A 19,774-nucleotide genomic window follows, 5' to 3' on the forward strand; every position below is an offset into this window, starting at 1 on the left:
TCCAGAGTTCAAGCACAATGGGCCATTGGGGACCAGGAATGAAGAGGATGCGGAAGGAATGAGGGAGCGGGGTGGCTGCTGTGAGGTGGGGAGGGGTAAACATCCCCTGAGTGGGGTGGGATGGAAGCTGAAGTGAGAAGCTGGGAGGTGATAGGTGGGAAAGGTAAAGAGCTGAAGGAGGAATAATCTGACAGGAGGTTCCTTCTATGTGTGTGACCCTCAGTGTCCTGCCCCCTCAGGGACAATGACAATGAAGTAACTGGCATTATTACCTGTTGATATGAAATGGTTACTTTACATATTACATTTCACCTACCTAAATAAACATCATCATAGCAAAGGGGGTAAAAGCCACAGTTCTTTAACCTGGGTTTTTTCTGCAGAAGATTGTTAACTAACAAGAAGTTTTAAACTTAGTTTAAGCCTCCAAAAAGGCATCAAGTGCTGCCACCCAGTGAAATGATACAGAACTGCAACAGAACCGGTAATAGACACCTGAACAAGGTACACATATTTAGGGGCTCTTTTCCTACCCCTCTCCCAAACTCCAGCAAATTGGACCATGATCCTCAAAATCCAGATCCCAGTGTTTCTGAGGCCTGGGAATGTGGGAGATTCTCTGCCAGCCTCACGACCGTCTCTACACACACAGACCCACTGAGACAGAGAGGTTGGATAAGCTCGGACTTTATTCCTTGGAGTGTAGGACACTGAGAGTTGATTTTACGGAAGTGTATAAGATCATGGCAGGTGCATGCACTCAGTCCTTCTGCCAGGGTTGGGGAATCGAGAATTAGAAATCGTAGGTTTAAGATGAGAGAGGAAAGCATTAATGGAACTTGAGTAACATTTTTGCACAAAAGGTGGTATTTATCTGGAAGGTGGTGTCAGACGATGTGGCTGAGACAGGCACAATAAGAGATTTTTTTAAATGCTGGGTAGGTACATGGAATGGAAGGGTTTAGAAGGTTATGGGCCAAATGCCAGCAAGTGGGACTGGCTTGGATTGGGCATTTTGGCCAGCACAGGCCAGTTGGGCTGAAGGAGGTGAGACTGAATGGGTGGCGGCTCTTCCCTCTTGCCAGGAAGCCAAGGGAAAGACGGATGCGATACTGTGTGTTTCCCTCCCGTTGCACATTGCCAAGAATTTTGGGTTTGCTTTCGAGGAGAGACACAGGAAAGAGAAGACAGAGTGGCGAGAGAAAGCTGCCATGAACCAGGCAAAGAAAATGGGGAGCTGAAAGTGAGGGGTGAGGGAAATGTCAGAACCCAGAGCAGAGAGCGTCGGAAGCTGAGGGAGAGACCTGACAGGGGACTTTAAAATCATGAGAGGCACAGACAACCAAAATCAGTTCCCCAGAGTGGAAATGTCAAATACCAGAGAGCATGCTTTTAAGGTTGAGGGGAGGGAGAAGTTAAAGGTGACATGAGGGAGAAGTTTAACACAGCATGGTAGGAGTCTGAAATGAGTTATCACTGTGGTGAAAGTAGGGGGTTTCTATGAGGCTTTCAGATAGATGGCATGAAGGGAGGGATATGGATGATAGCAAAATTTGGCACCAAGATTGGCACAATATTGAGGGCCAAATGGCCTGCCCAGGGCAGTACTGTCCACTGTACAGTACGGAGGGAGGGAGGGAGACCCATACCAATTTTGTCTGCCCGTCCATCCATTTTTCGTGACACAGCACAGAACAGGCTCTTCGTGCAAAACACGCCCCACCACCCAGCAACCCACCTATTAAATCCCAGACTAATCACGGGACACTTTACAATGACCAATTAACCTGCTGACCAGTACGTGTTTGGAATGTGGAGGAAACCGGAGCATCCAGAAGAAGTGCGCTGGTTCATGGGGACAAAGTATAAACTCCTTAGAGCCGATGTTAGAAATTAACCCCGAGCCCCATTACTGTGTTGCCCCATTAACTCCCAACCCCAAGTCCTGAGCCACATTACTGTGTTGCCCCATCCCTATCCACATCCCCAACCCCCGCCCCCACTCCACAGCACAAGCCGGCATCAACCTTCCTGTCCACGTACATGTCCCATGGCTAAATCAGAGTGCAACATCAGGGCCAGCACAGCCTGCTCGTTTGAGAAAGGGGAGAGGGAGGGGAGGACGTGGGGTCCCTGTCATAGAAACTTTAACCTAACAGGCCAACATCAGAGCAGACAAGACAGTCAGTACCGGGAAGATTTAAAAATATCTACAAATTAGGGACTCGGAAAGGATTTAAATGACAGGGTGCGGTTGAGAGCTGGAGTTTCATTAATCATGAGTCACTTTTTCAGAGCCCCGTTTGTTAGTGCAGTGCTGGCTAAACAGATCCCGAAGAAAAGCAGGCTCTGTGCTCCCTCTGTCTCTCATCCCTACAGAGCAGAGAATGAAGGGATTACATTCCATGTATGAATGCAGGTTATTTCTTCAGGTAAAGTGACATGAGGGAGAGACAGAGAGAATGAGAAAGAGAGACTGTAACACACTGGATACCTCCTTGGCAGTAGAACAACACAGGTCAGACACAGAGTGAAATTCCCTCCACACCACCCCATCACACACTCCCAGGGTCAGACACAGAGTGAAGCTCCCTCTACACCGTCCCATCACACACTCCCGGGGTCAGACACAGAGTGAAACTCCCTCTACACTGTCCCATCACACACTCCCGGGGTCAGACACAGAGTGAAGCTCCCTCTACACCGTCCCATCACACACTCCCGGGGTCAGACACAGAGTGAAACTCCCTCTACACCGTCCCATCACACACTCCCGGGGTCAGACACAGAGTGAAGCTCCCTCTACACCGTCCCATCACACACTCCCGGGGTCAGACACAGAGTGAAGCTCCCTCTACACTGTCCCATCACACACTCCCAGGGTCAGACACAGAGTGAAGCTCCCTCTACACCGTCCCATCACACACTCCCGGGATCAGACACAGAGTGAATCTCCCTCTACATCATCCCATCACAAATCTCAAGAGCATGAGCCAGGTGCACAGTGAACTTTCTCTTCATGGACCTTGACTTGGGGATACACGATGAAAATTGTAGAGCAGGGTTTATTCTGCATCTAACCTGTGCCACCACCCACCTGGGTAGGTTTGATGGGACAACGCAAGTTAGAGCTGGAGAATGCCCTGTCTGAATAGTCTCACTGAGATTGGGAGCGAGGGGTGGGGAAAATGAAGCACTTGTGCATCTGAGCTCTCGATGCAAAAGCATTTGTGCATGCAGTGACTCCCGGTTACAAAATTAAATCTCTGCCACCGTTTAGTGAGACACAATAAGCAGGGAAACTGGAGGAAGGGAGGGACCATCTCTATATTGGCTCTGTCATATGGGGATAGATCTCCAAGGTGGATGGTTGTAAAAAGGGGACCCTGGATAAGTGTGAGTAATCATAAACACAAGAGATTCTGCAGATAAAAAATGCTGGTGAACGCAGCAGGCAAGGCAGCATCTATAGGAAGAGGTACAATTGACATTTTAGGCCGAGACCCTTCGTCGGGACGTCCTGACGAAGGGTCTCGGCCCAAAATGTCAACTGTACTGCTTCCTATAGATGCTGCCTGGCCTGCTACGTTCACCAGCAATTTTTCTGTGTGTCGCTTGAATTTCCAGCATCTGCAGATTTCCTTGTGTCTGCGTTTTTAGATTCTGCAGATGCTGGAAATCCAGAGCAACACACACAAAATGCTGGGGGAACTCAGCAGGCCAGAGAGGAATAACGAGACCCTTCGGGTAGAAAGTCACACCCAGGAGGTGACCCAGAGGAGTGTGTGTGAGTGGGTGGAGTGAGGATTATCTAACAAGGGGGAGCTGGTATTTATTTAATTTAGTGAAGGGGATGGTAATGGGCCCTTCCGGCCCAATAGGCCCCACACAGCACAACTACAACCATGTGACCAACTAACCTACTGACATGCACGTCTTTGGAATGCGGAAGAACCCACACGATGACGGGGAGCACATACAAACCCCTTACCGACAGCGGCAGAAATTGAAAGCAGCTCACTGGCTGCCGTGCCACCCCATGGCAAAGAGAGTGAATGGCTGTGGGTGTGATTTTAAATATTTCAGCCCTTTGTGTCAGTATACTTTAGAAGTATGTTTCTTCATAATGTTCAAGATGATCCCTAATACATCAAGTGAGGGTTTTCAAGGGAACTTTCCCCAGGGAGATCGGGAGGCAAGGCATGTGGATGTCACTGGAGGAGAGATGGGAACATTGTCACTGCTCGGTGATGATGGGCCTGTTTCTGTGCGGTATCATCTATGAGAGAGCAAAATGCAAAGGAGCATGGGGGTGGTGGGGCAACTGGAGTGACATCAGGCGGGTGGGCTGGCTATAACTATCATTTAAGGGGAATCTGAGGGGCAACTCCTTCAGTCAAAGGGTGGTGTGAGTGTGGAATGAGCTGCCAATGGACGTGGTGGATGTGGCTTCCACTGCAACATTTCAGACCGTAGGACCAGGAGCAGAATTAGGCCATTCAGCCCATCAAGTCAGCTCCACTATTTCATCATGGCTGATTTATTCTCTCTCTCGACCCTATTCTCCTGGCTTGTCCCCCAGAAAGTTTGATGTACTTATTAATCAACCTCTGCTTTAAATACACCCAATTAATTGGCTTTCACAGCTGGCCACGGCAATAAATTCACAGAATCACTATCACCTGACTAAAGAAATTCCTCCTCATCTCTGTTCTTGTGACATCCTTCTATTCTGAGGCCGTGCCCTCTGGTCGTAGACTCCCCCACCATAGGAAACATCCTCTCCCTGCCCACTCTATGTAGGTTTCATTGCGATCTCCCTTCTTTCTTCTAAACTCCAGCGAGGACAGGCCCAGAGCCATCAAATGCTCATGTTAACCCTTTTATACCCACTCTCGTGAACCTTCTCTGGACCCTCTCCAATGCCAGCACATCCTTTCTCAGATAAGGGGCCTAAAACTGCTCACAATATTCCACGTGTGGTCTGATCAAAGCCTTATCAAGCCTCAGTGTCACATCCTTGCTTTTGTATCTTGTCATTTGAGAAGTCCGGATATGTATGTGGATGGGAGGGGTTTGGAGCACTATGGTCCCGGGCAGGTCGACAGGACTAGACAGAAAGGAGTAGATGGCCCAGAGGGCCTCTTTTTGTGCTCTTGTGCTCAATGATTCTGGGCCGAAATCACAGGCACCATAGGATGAGGAGAATTATTGATCTTTGATCACCCTGAGGTGGCGAATCACAATCAGAAAACGTTTGAAGCCAGAAATTTGTAACTACGAGGGGAAATTGGGGTAAAGGATCAGCTCACATTGACTGGCCTGAGGGGGCAGACTGGCTTTTCCCTGCCCAGCTGAGGTCTCCTCCCTGGGGGGGGGGGGGGAGGGCGGTATTGGAGATTGGAGTGGGGTATTTAGGTGCCGAGCCGTGGAAAGGCTCATGACCAACTGGAGGTTCACAAAACCCTGTCGCTGGTGCCGTGAAGCAAATATGCTAACAAGTGGAGACATGATGCAACGTGGCTCCAGATTCCAGAATCTGCGGTCTGCTGCCATGACAGAGAGGCGCTGATGACCAGTGTGGAAAGTGGTACGACTCTGAACGCTATGCCTACGTTTCAACTCACCAGCAAGGTCGGTCACCCGGCTAGTGCGGGAGTCTTCACTCTGCGATCTAATCATCAGCAGTCCATTCGCCTGTTCAATTCCAAAGCTGCTGGAGAGTAAGACCAGCTACCAAGCTCTGTCTCCCAAACCTCTGGGGTCTTGCCTTCTTGTGAGTTATGTGGGGACCAAGTCAGGGAGATTCACGGGAGGGGGGAGGTTTGCACTTTGCCCTTGGAGAAGAATGCTAAGCCCTTGGAGAGGGTGTGAAGACAGAGTCACCAGGGATCAAGTGTTTTGGAGGGACTTGTTTGTTTTCCTTGAAGCAGTGAAGGTTAAAGGGAGAGTTAACAGGGTGTCCCAATCACAGAATGAAGAGGGAGGAACTGTTTCTGTTAACGAACAGCAACATGGTGGAAACATTGAATGGACTGGGTAGCAGAGGTATCGCTTCAGATTGAAAACCCTCATCAGAGCCGGCAAGGAGTGAAAACGTTAGAAGGGAAGACCACAGAGACTCCAGCAACACACAGAAAATGCCGGAGGAACTCAGCAGGTCAGGCAGCATCTATGGAGGGGAATGTTTGCACAACAAATGGTCTCACCTTCAAGGGCTCTTCATTTCATGTTCTTGATATTTATTGCTTATTTATTTATTAATGTTATTCCTTTCTTTTTGTATTTACACAATTTGTTGTGTTTTGCACAGAGGTTGCACACCCAACTAGGGCAGTCTTTCATTGATTCCGTTATGGCTATTGTTCTATAGACTTATTGAGTATGCCCACTAGAAAATGAAACTCAGGGTTGTATAAGGTGACAAATCTGAACTCTGATGATAAATTCACTTTGAACTTTTCGAACAGTCGATGTTTTGGGCTGAGACGCTTCATCAGGACAGGAAGGGGAGTGGGGGCAGAAGCCCCACTCAGTCTCTGTGCTAAATCAGGAAGAGGAAACAGGAGACGCTGGAAACCCAGTGCCACAAATACACAGTGCTGGAGGAACTCAGTAGGTAAGGCAACATCAATGGAGGGGAATAAACAGTGGACATTTTGGGGCAAGCCCTTTCACCAGACCTACGTCTGCAGAATCTCGTACTCCCTGGCTCTGATGCAGACCCTCAATCTGAAACGTTAATTTACATCTCTTGCTCATTTAAAGATGAAAGATGAGCTTTACTTGTCACAGGTATATTGGAGCATACACTGAAATGTGTCACCTTGCATCAATGACCAACACGGTCCGAGGAGGTGCTGGGGGCAGCCTGCAAATGCTGCCCAGCTTCCAGTGCCAACGCAGCGTGCCTACAGCCCACTAACCCTACGTCCGTCTTTGGAATGTGGGAGGAAACTGGAGCACCCAGAGGAAACCTACATAGTCACGGAGAGGATGTATAACCTCCTTACAGAGGGCGTGGGAATGGATCCCTGATCGCTGGAGCTGTAAAGCGACTGCGGTAACTGCTACGTTATTGTGCTGCCCTCTATACCCTGAGTACGGAGCGGCAAGATGTTCTTAGGGAATCGGTCCTGGGTCCCAGAGGAGACAGAATTAAAGCTATTTGATTAAATGAAAACCCACACAAAAGTGAAATGTTCACTCTGATACTCTTTCCAACGTTGCCTCTACTATTTTTAACAGCTGCATGGACTGACCATTGCTCTGAGCAGGAAACTGAAAACTGTGCGCCACTTTAATAAAACAATATATAAATCAAAATACCAACAAAGGCTACGTGCGCAGGAGCATTTCAGTTATTGCGCTGCCGCGCACCTGCTCAGCTCAGAGGGAACAGTGCTTTCCACACAGACGCTGGCCGATCTGTAGAGTATTTTCAGCACTTAGTCTCCACAAAGGAAACCAAATTTGGTGGGGTCAAGGAATAATCTGTGAAAGGGCAGTATAAGCAGATGGAGAGGGAGAAGGGATTTACTGGACGACTCTGGCAACCATCGAGCGTCTTTCTCTGTGCTATGATAATATTGCACTATCCCAAATTCATTGGCCTACAGGTCAGTTCCAAAGTGCACGTGGACAGTTCTTTGTTGGGTGGCGATACTCCTTCAGAGGCGATTAACAATCTCGGTTCTAATCCGATATCACAGTGGTCGGTAAACAGTCTGTCGCGCCATCGGTGGGGGGTGGAGTTGGGGGGGGGGGGTGGAGTCCAGCTATGATCCAGCTTGGAAAAGACAGGAAAGTTCTGGCCTTGGAGAGGGGGCAGGAGGCATGGGGAAAGGGGAAGCTGAAGAGAGAGCAGGAGATTAAAAAGATGCAGCAGTACACAGCAAACAAACTTAAAACGGTACATATATACAGGAGGCCGACACCTCTGACTGATTAAAAGATTCCTGATCAGAATTTAAATAGGTCGCTGTTAAAATGTGCTGACATACACACTTGTGCACACGCGCGCGCGCACACACACACATGCATAGGGCTGCAAAATTTATATTTTTAATATATTTATATATATATTTATAATTTAGATATATATTAATCCTTCAAATCTATGTCTATTTCAGTCACCGCTCAGCAAGGTGACAGACTTGTGGATTCACTTGTGTTATTTGAATGATCAATTACATCATAATTAGTTAGCTATTTTGCTTTACGATCTATTGCAGAGGGCAAGGCCGCACTTAATTCCAGGCAAAGCGGGAGGGTACCAAGAAACAAATCCAATGACGGACCTGTCCCCACTGTGCCCCACCCCACCCACGCTAAAGGAGCCACAAGAGACAGCAGATGCTGGAAATCGGGAGCAGCGGACCGGATGAATCCAGCGGGAAATGGGGGTTCCGTCCTAACCCTCCGGCTTTGTCATGCGCTGCTCTGCATTAAGGCAAGAGCATCTCCCTCCTTCTCTCCCACCGCGCGTCGCCCCCAAACTTGTGCTGGGGGAATCTGAGCGGGATGGGGGAGGGAACCTTTTGGACGTATGGAACAGAAGGAAAGGCTGGTTGCCTCTAAGCACCAAAGTGAGACAGGAGAGAGGTGCAGCGAGGGTGGGTGCCTGTGACTAAGAGCGTTGGGGAACTCTGCCGGGTCACAGCCCCCTGGGTATTTCTTTTTATGCTGCTGGGGAGGCGGAGGTGTTGATGCAGTGAGGGGGGCTTGCATTCCGCTTATAAAAATATATCTCCGATTTGCAAGATTACGAAGAATCCGCCGCCGGCTCCTGATCCCACGAGGTGCTCACGTGGCCCCACTCGGGGTCGAAGCTCCTGTCCATCAGCAGGCTGCCATTGCCCACGCCGTACTCCACCGCCAAGCCGCCGTCCGCTTCCAGCAGCCGCCTTGCGGCTCCGTGGTCGTGGGTGAAGGCGCCATTCGCGCCGGTAACGCTGCCCTCCGGCTCTCCCTTACGCTTCCGGGTGCGGACCTCCAGGCAGTTCTGGCCCTTGAGGTGGCGCTGCAGGTGATCGAGGCGGACGAAGGCCTTGCGGCACTGGCTGCACTCGAAGGGCCGGTCGCCAGTGTGAAGCCTGGTGTGGTTCTTCAGGTCGTAGCTGTGCAGGAAACGGGCATCGCAGCAGTTGCAGCTGTAGGGGCGCTCACCCGTGTGTTTCCGCATGTGGATCTTCAACTTGTCGTTCCTAGGGAGCGGGAGCGGGGTGGTGGGGGGGGGGGGGAGAGAAGGAGATGATGGAGAGGCAGAGGGAGGGAGGGAGAAGAATGAAGGGGAAGGAGGAAGATGAGGGGGGAGAGAGGGGATGGAAGAGAGGAGGGGATGGGAAGGGAGGTAGGTGGGGGAGAGGGAGATGTGGGGGGGAAGAGATGAAGAGTGGAGAATGAAGAAGAGATGGGGAAAGGGGAGAGAGAGGGTGGGGAGAGGAAAAGGGTACAAGAGGGTAGGGAAGGGATTGTAAGGGGGAGGGATGTGAAGAGGATAAGGAGGGGAGGGATGTGAAGAGGATAAGGAGGGGAGGGATGTGAAGAGGATAAGGAGGGGAGGAAGGGGAGGAGTGGCAAGAGAGAGAGGCTCAGAATAGTAAGAGCATTGACAAACCTCTGCCAATCATGCCCCCCACCATCATCCCTCAGCTTCAACCCCTTACAATTCCTTGGTCTAGACTGCAGAGCAACCAGGAACATCTCTTTCGTCTAATTTAATCAGTCCTGTCAGTATTTTAAACAAGACATTCTGCAGATGCTGGTATGAACCAAGAAGCTGGAAAGTGTTAGGTGGAAGAGGTAAAGGGCTGAAGGAGGAGGAATGGGATAGGAGAGGACAGTGGACTATGGCTTCTGCTTTAATGTGTGTTTTGCTTTCTGAGAGAGCAAGGAAAAATGACTTGCTACACTCGAGACCTCAAGAAGCTGCAAAGATTGTGGAAACCGGCCTCCCCTCCATGGACTCTGTCTACACTTCTCACTGCCTCAGTAAATCAGCCAGCACCATCAAGAATCCCACCCACACCGGACATTGTCTCTTCTCCCCCTCCCGTCAGGCAGATGATACAAAAACTCAGCAGGTCAGGCAGCATTTATGGAGGCCAATCAACAGTTGACATTTACCAGACTCTTGAATGGTCCTTTCACACCCTAAACGATTAACTCTTCATCTCCCAGTCTACTCCCTCGTGGCCCTGGCACTTTATTTGTCTGCCTACACTGCACTCCCTCCGTAACTGTGACCTGTTATTCTCTCTGTAACTTAACACTTTTTTCTTTTCATTACTCTGGCAGAAGATACAAAAGCCTGAAAGCACGTATCAACAGGTTCAAGGGCTGCTTCTATCCTGCTGTTATAAAACTACTGAATGATCCTTCTATAAAATGTACTCATAACCTCACAATGCACCTCGTTACAGCCCTCGCACTTTGTCAGCCTTACTGCACTCTCTCTGTGACACTTTATCTTGTATACTGACGTACTGACATGATGAAATGATCTGTATGGACGGCATGCAGAACAAAGCTTTTCACTGGGCCCTGGTACACATGACAAGAATAAACTACAAACACAGACGCTGGAAATCTTCAGCAACACACACAAAATGCTGGAGTAGCACCTCCACTCTGTCCACCGTCAGAGAAAGGATCTCTCGCTGGGGGCCACCCATTTCAATTCTACTTCCTATTCCCATTCCAACATGTCTGCCCTTAGTCTTCTTCAACTGCCAGGATGAGGCTCCTCTCAGATAGGAGAAGCCACACCTCAGATTCCATCTGGGTAGCTTCCAACCTGATGGCAGGAACACTGATTTTGCTATCTTCCAGAAATTACTAACCCCTCCTTTCTTCTCTCTTTTTCCATTCCACGTTCTGGTTCTTCTCTCACCCCTTCTCTTCTCCTCACCTGCCCATCACCTTTCTCTGGTGCCCCTCCTCCTTCCCTTTCTCCCATGGTCCACTGTCCTCTCCTTCGCCGGCCTTTTACCTCTTCTACCGATCACTTCCCGCCTTCTTACTTCACTCCCCCTCCCCCCCATCCACCCACCCTCCCCCTTACCCGGTCTTACCCATCACCTGCCAGCTTGCATTCGTTCTCCTTCCCCCACTTACTCTGGCTTCTTCCCCCTTCCTCTATAGTCTTGACGAAGGGCCGTGGCTCAAAATGTCGACTGTTCATTCCCCTCCATAGATGCTGCCTGACCTGCTGAGTTCCTCCAGCATTTTGTGTGTGTTACTCAAGATTTCCGCAGTCTGTAAAATCTCTTATGTCAAAAGACTCTTGTAAATTTCTCCGCCCATACCTATCAGATAAATGTGTAGCTGGTGCAGGAGGCAGGGATTCACTGAGATCTCTCTTGGGGTAGCGGTGACCTGTACAAGAGGGACGGGGCTGCACTTGAACCAGATGGAGACCAATATCTGAGTGGGGAAATTTGCTTTTGCCACAAAGGTGGGTATAACCTGGTGAAAAAGATCTGCAAAGGGTTGTGAACTCGGCCAACTTCGTCACAAGCATAACCCTCCCTACCACCGAGGACATCTTCAAAAGGCAATGCCTCCGGAAAATCTGCAGAGTTATAGGCTCAACCAGGTCCATGGTTGAGTCACAACCTTCCCCACCATCGAGGGCATTTTCAAAAGGCAATACCTCAAGAAAGCTGCATCCATCATGAAGTTCCCCCCACCACCACCCAGGACATGCCCCCTCCATGTTAATACCATCAGGGAGGAGATATGGAGCTTGAAGACACAGTGACTCAGGAACAGCTTCTTCCCTTCCACCATCAGATTTCTGAATGGACAATGATCCCATGACCACTACTCTCATTTTGCACTAAGGAATAATTTTTTTACATCAGTATAAAAATGTCTCTATATCGGTAGAGTGGGGAACCACTTTCTTGATTCAACTTTGCCTCCAACTTCCACACAGCGCTTATATTCACTTGGTCCACTTATGACACCTCCCACTCCTTTTACAATCTCTCTGTATCCATCTCTGGTGACAAACTCTCTACTGATAACTTTAGATCTTTATCCCTTCCCACTCTTGACACTTGTAAAAGTTCCACTCCCTTCAGTTCCTTCGTCTGCACCATATCTGTTCCCAGGATTACTCTGGGTTTAGAGCATCCACAGAATCTCTTGTGTTTTCAACTTTTCAAACTGTATTTCTAAATTTATGTATTGCAATGTATTGCTGCTGCAAAACAACAAATTTCATGACGTACGTCCGTGATAATAAACGTGATTCACACACACACAAAACGCTGGAGGAATTCAGCAGGTCAGGCTTATAAAGGGTTTCGGACAAATGTTTATTCCCCTCCATAGATGGCACCTGACCTGCTGAGTTCCTCCACCATTTTTTGTGTGTAGCAACACACTTAAAAGTTGCTGGTGAACGCAACTTCTGTTGGTCAGGACGAAGGGTCTCGGCCCGAAACGTCGACTGTACCTGTTCCTAGAGATGCTGCCTGGCCTGCTGCGTTCACCAGCAACTTTTAAGTGTGTTGCTTGAAGCTCCAGCACCTGCAGATTTCCTCGTGTTTGCATTCTGTGTGTGTGTTTATTACCGATAATAAACCAATTTACTAATCCGAAAGCTGTGTCAAAGAAGATTCCTTACCTGGTGAATCGTACCCCGCACACCTCGCAGGCAAACGGCTTCTCGCCGGTGTGGGTACGCATGTGTCGTGGGAGCTTGCCCGCCCCGTGGATGACCTTGTGGCAGATGGGGCACTCCTGGGGCAGCTGCGACTTACGCCTGCGCACCAGCTTGTCGGGCGAGCTCAGCCCGCTGCCCAAGAGCCCGTCATCCTGCGAGGCCAGGTACGGTGTGGAGTCCTGCTCCGGGTCCATTCCACTCGTGATCCGGTCCGCTGGGGAAGGGGATGGCAGGAAGTCGGGCGCCCCGAACCGGCCACCTGCACCCTCCAAGTCCTCGTTCTCCAAGTCCTCCTCCTCTTCTTCCTCCTCTGCCACCTCCTCCATGTCCTCCTCCAGTGCCGGCGCATAGCGCTCGCCCATCCCGACCGGCGCCTCCTCCGGACCGCCGGCCCTCAGCACGTTGCTCTTGGTGGTCCGCAGGGGCTGGACGATTCGGTATAGACTGCCCCGGTGGCCCAGCGAGATGCGGGTGGGCTTCTTCGGCCTCTTGCGCTGCCGCCGCCGGAATACGGGCAGTGCTTCATTGCCCTGCTCCTCAGCCAGTCCAAGAGGGCTGCCGGGAACAGGGTCCCCGTGGCCCTCAGCATAACCCACTGGCCCTGGGTATTCCTGGGCAGCGGCCGGCTCAGGCTCCGGCCGTTCACACTCTTCCCCTCCGCCATTGCTGCGCAGGATGTCGGCACAGGCGTCGGTGACGCACTGTATCTCGAGCAGGCGGGCGGCCTGCAGCACGTCTCTCATTTTGGAGCTGCTGATGGTTAGCGTGGCGGTGTAGGCGAACTCCAGCAGGGCACCCAGCACCTCAGGCTTGACGAAGTCCAGCTCGCAGACGTTGCGCTGTCCGCTGAAAGGCTTGGACGTGAAGAGCTTCTTGAAGTAGCGGCTGCAGGCGGCCAGCACGGCTCGGTGGGTGCGGTACTCCAGACCCTGTGTCACGATGGTGACGTCGCAGAGCTGCCCCTTGTGTCTTTGCTCGTTGAGGCTGCTGAGAAGCTCGCTGCTATGCTCAGGGAACGGGATTCCGATCAGCTCGTCTTCACTGGCTCCCATCACGCCCTGCAGGGGAAAGCTCAAATTTAATTTATTATCAAAGTACATATGCCTTCACAGTGCGTCGCGCAAACCGCCATGCTTATTACAGCTTGGGGTGCCGGAGTTTGGAGTTCAGTTCCAGTGTCCTCTGTAAGGAGTCTCGGAACGTCCTCCCCGGGGAAAGTGTGGTTTTCCTCTGGGTCCTTGCACAGTTCAAGGACATACCCGTTAGCAGGCTAATTGGTCGTTGTAAATTGTCCCTTAATTAGGCTAGGGTTAAATTGGTGAATTGCTGGGTGACGAGGTTCGAAGGGGCAGAAAGGGCCTGTATCTCTAAATAAATGTCACTATACATTACCCTGAGATTCATTTCTTGTGGGCATTCACAGTAAGAACAAAACAAACAGCACAATGAAAAACTGCACACAAAGATGGACAAACAGCTTCTCACATCATCCCCTCTCCCCCACCTACCTCCCCCTCGCCTGGTCCCACCTCTCACCTGCCAGCTTGTACGGCTCCCCCTCGCCCCACAATTTCTTATTCCGGCTCCTGCCTCCCCCTTCCTTTCCAGTCCTAATGAAGGGTCTCGTCCCAAAACATTGACTGTTCATTCCTCCCCATAGATGCTGCCTGACCTGCTGAGATCCTCCAGCATGTCGTGTGTTTACCTGTCCAAGTATTAAAGCACCTACCTCAACCACTTCCTCTGACAGCTCACTCCACATATGGACCAGCCTCTGGGTGAAGAAGTCTATTAAATCTCTCCCCTCTCACCTTAAGGCTACACCCTCTAGTTTTTGATTTCCTTTTTCCTGGGAAAACACTGCGTGCATTCACCCTGTCTATGCCCCTCGAGATACAGAACAATAACAGAACTGCACCATGTGGATGCAGGCCCTTTGGCCCCACCAGCCATGCTGTCAAATGACCTGTGGTCGGCCCATATCCCTCCACCTACCTGTCCAAGTGCTTCCCAAGTTATAGTATCGTATTTCCTCACGTCCCCGGCGACTCATTCCAAAAACCCACCACTCGCTGTGTGAAAAAGTTGCCCCTCAGGTCCCTTTTAAATCTTGCCCTCTTACCTATACTCCCTAGTTTTGGAATCCCCTTACCCTGGGGAAAAGACAGTTACCATCCCCCGTATCTATGCTGTCAACATGAGGCAATTACATCAGTCCACTAATGCCACCCCTCAGACTCCTGCGCTCCAAGGAATGGAGTCCTTGCCTGCCCAACCTCTTCCTGCAACTCAGGCTCACAAATCCTCGCCACATCCTTGGGTTTTGTCTGGAGTGCCTGAGCAGAAGGGAGATCTGACAGAGGCTCAGATAGAGTGGACAGGGAGTATCTGTTTCCCAGGGTTGAAATGTCTAATACCAGAGGGCATGCATTGAAGGTGGGAGGGGGGGTAGGATCAAGAGGGATGTGAGGGGTAAGTGTTTTACTCAGAGAGGGTGGGTGCCTGGAATGCCCTACCTGGTATGGTGGTACAGGCAAACACATTAGAGATTTTAAGAAACGTTTGGATAGGCACGTGGATATAAGGAAGTTGGAGGGATATGGACATTGTGCAGGTAGGAGGGATTAGTGTTTGGGTGTTCTTGATTTGCTCTTTAGCTGGTTTGGTACAACATTGTGAGCTGAATAGTCTACTTGCTGTGTTGTACTGTTCTATGTTCTAGATCCTCTGCAGTTTTTCAGCATAGTTGTGGGATTAAGGTATATTAATTCATCTGAGCAGTGGACATGACATCTTTTACAAGTGTGTGAGAGTCTCATTCAAAACAAGGCACTTCTGGCAGTGTGGCTCTCCCCTCTGTAGCTCGTGCTTGAGAAGTGTAAAATGCCTCTGATACTTCAGCTAAGGATCGAGCCACCCCACTCAGCCTGGGAAACCCATGCTGTTCCTTTTCAATTAGCTACTGAAAGCATCCACACAATTTCTCCCTGATGATTAGCCAACTGTGAGACATCACTCACATGCCAAGAAACATTAACGGGACGAGTCTCCCACAGGAACTGTTTGCAAACTTGGAAATAGTTTGGATTCCTGATAAATCTTTTCTTGAGAGCTTGGATTTAAGTTTGCAGACACAAGAGTCATATAGGACAGAATTAAGTCTTTTGGCTCTATGATGTCTATGCATCAAAAGCCCATTTTAAAGAGATAAAATATTAAAAGTCAGCTTTATTTATCACATGTACATTGAAAAATGCAGTGTAATGCATCACTTGCATCAAATCAAATCAGTTCTAAGCGTCACTGTGCTTCCAGCCCCAGCATAGGATACCCACAACTTACTAACATTAACCTGTACAACCACTGCGATGTGGGAGGAAACCAGAGCACCCTGAGGAAACCCACACAGTGACAGGGAGAACGTACAGATTCCTTTCAGCCAGCAGCGGGAAGTGAACCCAGATCTTACAGCCGGTACTGTAGAGCATTGCACGAACTGCTACGCAATCATGCTGAATTTAGACTAGTCCCAATTTTACTTTCTCTGCTTTCACATCAATGGCCCCCAGATTTTATCTGCAACCCATGCACCACAAAGTGAAGTTTACAGCATGTTGATTAACCCTCCAACCCTGGGACGTGGGAGGGAACCGGGGCACCTGGGGGAAACCCACGCGGTCACAAGGAGAAGAAGGTGGTGCAAGCTCTACACAGACACTCACACATACAGACACAGAGCGCTGGAAGTCAGGACTGAGACGCTGTCTCTACTTGCTCCCAAGGAGGGAAGTGCTGCATAAGACCACAACAGACAGGAGCAGAATTGGCCCATTTGCTCCACTGTGTCTGCTCCACCATTTGGCCCGTGGCTGATCCATTTTCTCTCTCAACCCCAGTTTTCTGCCTTCTCCCCATAGCCTATCACACCCTGACCAATCAACCTCCACCCCATATATACCCCCAGAGCTACTTATGGCAACATTTTCCACAGATTTACCACTCTTTGCTGAAAGAAATTCCTCCATATCTCCATTCTAAATAAACATCGTCTATTCTGAGGCTTTGCCTTCTGGTCTTAGACCCCCCCCCCCCCCACGATAGGAAACATCTGCCCCACATCCATTCTATCTAGGCCTTTCAATATTCAACAGGTTTAAGTAAGATCTACTCCCCCCCCCCTTCTAAATTCCAGCAAGTACAGAGTTCCTCATTCCTGGAATAATTTTCCTGAACCTCCTCTAAACCCTCTCCAATTTCAGCACACCCTTTCTTAGGTAAGGGACCAAAATTGCTCACAATATTCCCAGTGCGGTCTGACCAATGCCTTAAATAGCCTCAGCATTACATCCTTGCTTTTATATTCTAGTCCTCTTGAGATGAATGCTAACATTGCATTTGCTTTCCTCACTACTGACTCAACCTGCAAATTAACCTTTATGGAATCCTGCAGGAGGATTCCCAAGTCCCTTTGCATCTTGGATTTTTGAATTTTCTGCCAGTTTAAAAAATAGTCTACGCTTTTGTTCCTTCTTCCAAATTGCATGACCATAAACTTCTGACACTGTATTCTAACTACTACTTCTTTGCCCAATCTCCTAATCTAAATGCTGTCTAATCTGCAGGATCCCTAATTCCTTAACACGACCTGCTCCATCACTTATCTTTGTATCATCCGTAAAGTTGGCCACAAAGTCATCAATTCCATTATCCAAATCATTGACATATAATGTAAAAGACCCCTGTGGAACACCACTAGTTACTGGCAGCCAATCAGAAAAGGCTCCCTTTATTCCCACTCTTTGCCTCCTGCCAACCAGCCAATACTTTATTCATGCTGGTATCTTCTCTGTAATACCATGGGCTCTTATCTTGGAAGCAGCCTCACGTGTGGCACCTTGTCAAAGGCCTTCTGAAAATCCTTCTCCTTTGTTTATCCTGCCTGTTATTTCCTCAAAGAATTCCAACAGATTTGTTAGGGAATATTTTCCCTTAAGGAAACCATGCTGACTTCAGGCTATTTTTTCATGTGCCTCCAAGCACCCCAAAACCTCCTCCTTAACAATCAACTCCAATATCCTCCACTGAGGTCAGACTAACTGGCCTATTAATCTCCTTTCTTCTGTCTCCCTCTCTTCTTGAAGAGTGGAGTGACATTTGCGATTTTCTAGTCTACCAGAACCATGATTCCTGAAAGACCATTACTAATGCCTCCACAATCTTTTCAGTTACGTAGCTCCTTCAGAACCCTGTGGTGTAGATCAGCTGGGCAACCTTCAGACCTTTCAGCTTCCCAAGCACCTTCTCCCAAGTAATTGCAATTGTACTGACTTCTGCCCCCTGACACTCTCGAACCTCTGGCACACCGCTAGTGTCTTCCACAGTGAAGACTGATGCAAAATAATTACTTAGTTTGTCCAGCATCTCGTTCTCCCTCATTGCCACCTGTCTTTAGGGCAGCCCAGTTGTTCAGTGAGTAGAGTTGCTGCCGCCAGGCCTCAGATTTGGACCTCCAGCATTTTGTGTGTGTGTGACAGAGAGCGAGCGAGAGAGAGAGACAGAGAGACAGAGAGGGGGAAAGAGTGGTGGAAGGAGGGGGGAGGGAGAGAGAGCGCGGGGGAGAGCGGGTGGGAGGGTGAGAGTGTGTGAGGGGGTGTGAGGGGGTGGGAGAGGAAGCATGAGTGTGCGTGAGTGTGATCCCAGTGGGGGGGAGCAGTCAGTGTGTATAAATTCTCCCTGTGACTGTGTTCATCACATATCCCAAAACGTGCTGGTTTGGAGAGGTGGGGAGGTGGGGGGGTGGGGTTAATTGGGCTCTACATATTGCCCACTACAGTCTAGGCAAAATTGCTGGGGGGGGGTCATGGGGAGAACTTTTTAAAAGGGTTAACATATTGTATGTATAAATGGGTAGTCTCTCTTGACCAAATGAATGGTCTCAACCCCAAATGTTGACTGGCCACAAACCTCCAACTCAGGTCCCTCCAGCACCTTGTGTGTTGCTCTCTTGGTCTTCATTCAATCATAGAGCTTTATTGTCTTATTCCTTCCCCCACCCCCCACAGCTACTGAGATTTCCCCATTCCCGGACCACAAACATAGACTCGCTTTTTCTCTCTGCACAGATACCGCGCTGGTCTGTATCTCTGTCACTCTGTATTTCACTGTTTGAACTGAATTGACTTTATCACTTACATCCTTCACTTACACGAGTAAAAATCTTTATATTGTGTCTCTGTCTAAATGTGCAATGTATAGTAATTTGTAATAAACAACATGTAGAACAGGACAGTCAATGTAACAAAGGAATACTGTTGTGTCAGTGTGAATTAATCAGTCTGATGGCCTGGTGGAAGAAGTTGTCCTGGAGCCTGTTGGTCCTGGCTTCTGTGCTGCGGTACCGTTCCCCGGAATGGGAACAGCTGAAACAATTTGTGGTTGGGGTGACTCGGGTCCCCAATGATCCCTTACACACTTGTCTTGTAAATGTCCTGAATACTGGGAAGTCCACATCTACAGATGCGCTGGGCTGTCTGCACCACTCTCTGCAGAGTCCTGTGATTGAGGGAGGTACAGTTCCCTTACCAGGCAGTGATGCAGCCAGTCAGGATGCTCTCAGTTGTACACTTATAGAAAGTTCTTAGGATTTGGGGGCCCATACCAAACTTCAGCTGTCTGAGGTGAAAGAGCTGCTGTTGTGCCTTTTTCACCACATAGCTGGTGTGTACAGACCACGTGAGGTCCTCAGTGATACTTATACTGAGGAATTTAAAGCTGTTCACCCTCTCAACCCCAGATCTATTGATGTCAATAAGGGTTAGCCTGTCTCCATTCCTCTTGTAGTCCACAACCAGCTCTTTTGTTTTTGCGACATTGAGGGAGAGGTTGTCTTCTTCAGCGTGATGACTTCTTCTCTGTAGGCTGCCTCATAATTATTTGAGATTGGCCAATCAGAGTAGTGTTGTCAGCAAATTTAATTAGCAGATTGGAGCTGTGGGTGGCGACACAGTCGTGGGTATACAGAGAGTAAAGGAGGGGGCTTAGGACACAACCCTGAATTGCAACACACCCTGACACTCCATTAACACCACACCAAATTAT

At 49.4% G+C, this 19,774-nt stretch overlaps 1 protein-coding gene across 4 annotated transcripts in view; it reads right to left on the bottom strand.

Annotated features, from left to right (window-relative positions):
- Positions 1-3,576: 3,576 nt before the first annotated feature.
- Positions 3,577-19,774, bottom strand: part of LOC140211673 (zinc finger and BTB domain-containing protein 7B-like) — a 193,758-nt gene continuing 177,560 nt past the window's right edge. For all 4 annotated transcript variants that reach the window (XM_072281719.1, XM_072281712.1, XM_072281737.1 and 1 more), the window contains 2 exons: positions 12,638-13,734; positions 3,577-9,206 (listed from right to left, as the gene is read on the bottom strand). In XM_072281719.1, coding sequence (XP_072137820.1) covers positions 8,765-9,206; positions 12,638-13,728 — 1,533 coding nt within the window. In that variant the 5' untranslated portion in view covers positions 13,729-13,734 and the 3' untranslated portion in view covers positions 3,577-8,764. The remainder of the gene's footprint in view (positions 9,207-12,637; positions 13,735-19,774) is intronic.

This window comes from Mobula birostris, chromosome 2 (assembly GCF_030028105.1).
Source record: "Mobula birostris isolate sMobBir1 chromosome 2, sMobBir1.hap1, whole genome shotgun sequence".
Lineage (NCBI taxonomy): Eukaryota > Metazoa > Chordata > Chondrichthyes > Myliobatiformes > Myliobatidae > Mobula > Mobula birostris.